The sequence below is a fragment of the Cololabis saira genome, chromosome 11, assembly GCF_033807715.1.
Source record: "Cololabis saira isolate AMF1-May2022 chromosome 11, fColSai1.1, whole genome shotgun sequence".
In the NCBI taxonomy this organism is placed as follows: Eukaryota; Metazoa; Chordata; class Actinopteri; order Beloniformes; family Belonidae; genus Cololabis; species Cololabis saira.
In genome coordinates, this window is record NC_084597.1 from 34,606,257 (window position 1) to 34,612,256 (window position 6,000).

The window sequence follows — 6,000 nt, forward strand, 5'->3', positions numbered from 1 at the left end:
GTGGCATTTGAAAAGGTCTCTATATCAAGTTAAGAGTTCCACCTACCTGATGAAACTACCCAGACTAAGCACATATAAAGAAAACAAAATTTCCCCAATCTGGAACTCTGTGGAATGGCATAACTAATGTTGGTATATAAAGTGGACACATTATTTACATTTTCATTTATATTTACATTTACATTTGCACATATTACCTAAATATAAGAGGTGAATGATTTAAAAGCAGCTCCAAAGCTGATTCCAATGTTTTACCTAAGTCTTGGTAATATGATGCTGTGGTGAAAAGTCGCACTGATATCTATTAAGAACAGCTCAGAGAACTATTTTCAGAAACAACCACAATATAATTTATAACTTTTGTAAACTGTATTTTAGCACAATTGTGTACTCAGAATCAGTCTGTAGTTCCTTATACAAACCACTATTCTGTAATTAATCAAACAGTTGAAAAAGAAAAAAAAAAGAGATAAAAGGCTTATTAGAAATAGATCTGTAACTGGATAAAGAAAGGGCTCTTTGATAGATGATTTAATCACATCCTGTGATACGTAGCCAACTCAACAGATATTTACTAATCTGATTGAGCACAGACGTTTTGGTAAGGAATAATATGCTAAGTCTAGGTCTGCCAGACATGTTCATGGTTTAGCAAATATGATTATTGACATTAGCTCAGTAAAGTTCATCAGAGAAAAACAGTGATCTGCCCCTGAAAATCTGATCTCATTTACCTAGTCTTTTTAGCTATTTATTGTGTCTACTTCTTTAGCTTTTTTATTATCTTTAAAACTTTAATCCATTTTAGTGACTTTTTATTTTATGTTATGTATTATTCATCTTAAGTTTTGTATAGATTTCTCTAAAATTTTACACTTTTAGGCATTTCTTACTTTCTTTTAATCTTTTAGTTTTAAGCTCCAGTGTTTCCTCAGGGGGGTCGTCCACACTGGGTGGTGTGTCTGCTCCGCCCATGGGGGTGTCGTCATGGGGGTCCCTCAGGCCTGGGTAGCTGGGGGTGGGACTCCACCTTCGGTGTGGGGTCTGCCCCGGTCTGTCCGGGTTGGGGGGGGTCTCTGTGGCGATGCTCCTTGTGGTCGTGGTCGGTGATGCCTCTCAGTGTGGACCGCCACCCATAGGTAGTGTTTTCCTCACCTGGATCGTTAGTGCTAAGCCATGTCACCAGTGTGTGTGTGTGTGTGTGTGTGTGTGTGTGTGTGTGTGTGTGTGCACATGTGTATGAGTGTGAGTGAGTGTGTGTGTACGCGTGGGGGGTGGGGGGTGGTGTCGTATGGGATGTTTTAAATTGTGTTTTTTATTGTTATTTTATTCTGCATGTAAAGCACCATGTGTTGCATTTATATTGTATGATTTGGTGCTATATAAATAAATAAAGTTTAAAGTTTAAAGTTGAAGACTGCACTTTAGATACAACCTTATTTGAGCTGTGAGGCTCCAGGAGAGGTATCTAAAATTATTAAAACATCCCTCCTTCTGTCCATTGCTTTGCCATATTTTGATGTACCCAGACTGTAATCCACAGAAAGAGGAAAGCTGGTGTGGCAATTCCTCTCACTTCTACTTGCTGACATTTGTGCCTCTTTTCACTGGTCTCATTGTTTACCTTTTCAGACAGGATGTTGATGTACCTAGAACTAATGCGTATAGTGGTCCTGCTCTGTGACTCACTGCCCTACTGCCAACTGGATGCCACCAGCTGGGTTTGAGTCAGAGCTGCACACATGGGATTCATTAGCTCGTGTAAAACAAAAGACTACGGTAAAAATGGAAACGTGACATCAGAATAACACACACAAGTGCAAACACGTAGCACACATGCACACACTTTCACACACTGCAAAGCTGCTGATGGTTGTCAAATACATGCACAATGTCACTGCCGGGCAGGAGGTGGGCGTGGTCTTCACTGACTGGCTGAAAATACCAGGGCTTAAATACTGAACACTCATAGACTTTACTAAGTGCACCCTCTCCCCCTCCTTCACTCTCTTTCACTCTTCTCACTCGAGCTCAAGACTGCTTCAGCAGTCATAAGGTGGGGCTTTTCATTTTGGATAGCAAAAAGGTAAATGATCTGTACATTTTTCATTTTCCACCTTTAAGCTTATTATTTTGGCACTTTTTTATGCTCCATAGTGTTTACAATGTCTCCGACAATTGTTTTTGGTTTACCGCTCTTAATGTGGACACTTCAGTTTGCTGCAAACACCGTTGGACATCTGACAAACTGTTTATCTCTAATGAAGAGTCTTTTTGCTGGATTTCAGAACTCTACAGGGTGGCAGAAAGTGAAGATGTCGATGTCGCTGTTAACAGTGATCTGTCTGTCAGCTATCCAGCTGTGCATGGGAGATCAGCCAGTGGAGGAAATCATCCAAATGAGTGAGTAATGAAATGGACAACAAATGTGAGACATTTGGAGTGATTCTACAGTTTTGTTTCAAAGACAGAGAGACTATGTAAGAATGTGTAACATGCAAAAACACCAGTATTGCCTTTTGACACTAGTGTATAGACAGATTTCATCATATATTTGAAAACCTTTTTAGAATTTGTAGATTCTGTGGAAAGACATATTTAAACTTTTATAAATGCTGGTAACGTGCACTTATACTTCAGTGGATCAATTATAATTATTAATGAGTCATAAAGTGATGACCAATATCAATTTTCTCCATACAAAAAAAAAGCTATATATCCTTATAATTTGATGTTTTCCATTTGTGTGCAATCCCATCTGAGTTTAGTTTGAGAACAGTCTCATTTGTTTCCCTTCATCCAGACAATAGCCAGACTCATTGTAGTTACATCAGAAAATACTTATCAAACAGGAAGTGAGAGGCAGATTTCATCATGAGCATGAACATGAACAACAAAATGATAAAACTCAGTGAAGCATAGACCTACCAAAATCATGACTAACATTTGCCTATTTGACTCTGTGCTTATGTCATAAGTGTCCATGAGCTCAGCTTAAGAAAACCATGTTCATGGCTAGTGTAGTTAGTAACAATAGTGTAAAGTTAACTTACAAAGTGGATGAACCTTAAACAGTTTTAAACAACAGACCACTTTGAGGACATGAACATATTGCTTTGACACAGTGTTTCTGTGTGACTACATGGTTGAATCATTTGTGTGTTTATGTACTTAGTGTGTATATGGTGACTGCACACTGCAGTGTGGTCGGGACGTCTGAGTCAGACTGTTTGGCTCAGTCAGATGAATTCATCATGGATGAAGGGCTATTTAAAGTGGCAGGGTGGAGGTTGGCTTTTGGAGAAAAAAAACTAATCCACCACGGCCCTTCAGTCCCACAAGTTAGTGTGTAAGGAAACGAGGGGGGAAAAGTGTGTTGTCAGGGTTTCTTCTGCTCTTTCCACTCATGCAGACGTTGGATCGCTTTTCCAACATGCAGGAATGGGTAGGAACGGGCAACAACTGCCATTTGAAATCCAAAAAACAAGATTTGGAGCTTTTCTTTTTATTATACGCACAGCATAAGAGCCTAAACATAGGTTGCCTGTCCTAATTATCTGCATCTCATCAAGCATATCACTGTGACACATTGAATTTAACGCAAACAGCACGATGCAAGCACATAACGGCAAAGCTAGAGTCATCTGTGTAGCAATAAGCATAATAAAACAGAACTCATCTGTAGTCATTAGCCCCTTTCACACAGCCAGTTCGATGCGGGAACGTTGCGCCTTTAAGCCGCCTCGCTGTTCTGTGTGAAAGTCACGGAGGCGGAATGGGGGGGCCAAGTGGCCCCACCAATAAGCCGGCAGCGGAGGTAGTCACAGAGCCGTCACAGAGACGGAACGGGGTCTGTGTGAATGACACAGCCGGCATGCCGCTGACATGACGGTCGGACTGACGCTGTCGTCACGCCTCTGATTGCGGAACGCCGGCATGCTGTGTGAATTTACAGACGGGAGCGGCGTTATGCCGGCGTTGTATGGTTCTGTGTGAACCAACAAAGGCGGCGTATTGGCAGGACTTCTTTACACCAATATTGCGGAATCTCTGTGTGAAAGGGGCTATTGATGGACAGGGCTACACAAGATGCATGGCAAGAGCTGAAAATTGGGAGTAGATTTTGATGATGATATGAGAGAGAGGTACATAATTAGACTTGTGATCTTCATTTATTTTCCTGGCTTTCGTGGATCTAAACTTCAAGGTCACAATTGTAAGATTCTGATCAGGGGAGCCTTTATTTCATTTTGGGTCTAGATGTGACTTTTCTTTGTCTCAGGCTGTAGTCTTCAGACATGCTTGCAAGTTAACAAACAGCCAAATAAAAAAATTGCAGCGTAAAATATGAGTGTGTGTGTGTTTTATTTCCACACAGAAACTGTGCCTCTTCTTGGTGGTTGGACTGAGAGGGACCCAGAGTCGGCAGAGATTCAGGAGGCAGCTCAATATGCCGTTAAGATGTTCAACACGCATTCAAAGGCCAAGAAAATGTTCAAATTGGTCTCAGTCACCAGTGCCAAAACTCAGGTTGGATTCATCTTTTGGGAAACAAAGAAACTCATACTGTAGACATAAGATTGTTATCTAATTGCTGTGTCTTGTGGTCCTCTGTTCAGGTTACCAACAAGATCCTGTCTAAAATTGACACTATCGTTGGAAAAACAAAGTGTCTCAAGTCTGAAAATCCTGACTTGCACAGCTGCAGTCTTGTGAAAAAGGTACATCCGTGTGTATATCTTTAAACATAATAATCATTTTCTAACATATTGCTTTTTATATATTTACATAAACATGGACTTCAAATTGAAAAATGGGTGAATGAAAAGGAAAAAACTGTTTTTTTTTTAAGACAAAATTATCCATTTAATTTCCCACTGTAATACTATCTGTTGTTTTTATGTTCACAGCAACTGAAGTGCCACTTCGTGGTGACGTACGACCCACGAAACAATGAACACGAATTGCAGAGCCACAAGTGCAGTAAATTTGCGGCAAAGGTTTAACATTGGCTAAACCTTTTTATGACTTTTATAGCATTGACTACCTTCTACACATTTTTGACATGCAATAAAAAACAAGCTTTGTACCCAGTTTGGATGTAAATTTTGGTTGTTTGAAGGAGCTTCAAAAAGAAAATCAAATAAAATGAGAAATAAAGCTGGTTGAAAAAAGATGATATTTTGACTGCATTGCAGATATTATTTATTATTCTTGCTTGCAGTTGTGTTGTTTAACTGAAACTAATTTCATTGCATTAATTTCGTACACACACAAACAAAACCTTTTTCTTTCCAAATGCAGAATTTGAAAGCCAGGATTTGAATATTCATATAACCTTTAAGGGTTTTCTCTTTAGATGGGCATCATGTTACCAACAGATATCTACCAGAACGTGACAGTTAAATGACACCACTGACATAAACACTCTTTCTACTTATAACAAAACTACAATTTAACAGAAGTAACATGGCAACATTATCTCAGTAATGCCGCTTTTGCACTAGGACTTACTTGGCCCGACTCGGCTCGGCGCGGCTTTACACGGTTCCACTGTGTGTTTTCGCATTGCCAGGGGAGAAGTGGGCAGGTTTGGGTGAAGCTGCTGTGACGTACTCGATTGCGCAACCGCTTATTTCATGTCGGCGCTGATGAGAAATCAGCTGGAGCCGGGAGCGGCTGAGAGTAAAACAGCCCGTCTACATCGCTTTTTTAATTTTTTCTCGACAGCCACCAGGTTTATGAACATCTGCACCTCAGAGTTGGATCACCAAACAGACATTTTGTGCTTTATAATAAAATCGCCGCGAGCCGCGAGTCGCCTCGCTCTGACTCCCGCTTCCTGATTCAAACGTCTGACGGCCCCGCCCCCGACCAATCAGTGGCGAGGAGGTGGTGATGTCAGAAATAGTCCCTTCTCAGCCCGCTAAGAACCTGGCTGAAATGGTTACAGAAAAAAGTACCGACTTGGAGCGGCTTTACCCGTCTCAGCCCTAGTGC

The 6,000-nt window shown here is 40.8% G+C and overlaps 1 protein-coding gene across 1 annotated transcript; it reads left to right on the forward strand.

Annotated features, from left to right (window-relative positions):
* Window positions 1–1,958: 1,958 nt before the first annotated feature.
* Window positions 1,959–5,171, forward strand: si:busm1-57f23.1 (uncharacterized protein LOC368621 homolog). The gene is made up of 5 exons (XM_061733460.1): window positions 1,959–2,086; window positions 2,289–2,403; window positions 4,379–4,530; window positions 4,620–4,721; window positions 4,911–5,171. Exons 2-5 carry the CDS (start codon window positions 2,316–2,318, stop codon window positions 5,004–5,006), a joined length of 438 nt encoding a protein of 145 aa, XP_061589444.1. The 5' UTR covers window positions 1,959–2,086; window positions 2,289–2,315; the 3' UTR covers window positions 5,007–5,171.
* Window positions 5,172–6,000: the final 829 nt, after the last annotated feature.

Bases quoted from the DNA above. Each gene is read 5' to 3' on its own strand.
- si:busm1-57f23.1 (XM_061733460.1), top strand. From the start codon at position 2,316: ATGTCGATGTCGCTGTTAACAGTGATCTGTCTGTCAGCTATCCAGCTG. The intron at 2,404-4,378 runs GTGAGTAATGAA...ATTTCCACACAG, and splicing joins GGAGGAAATCATCCAAATGA to AAACTGTGCCTCTTCTTGGT. The intron at 4,531-4,619 runs GTTGGATTCATC...TCCTCTGTTCAG, and splicing joins TCACCAGTGCCAAAACTCAG to GTTACCAACAAGATCCTGTC.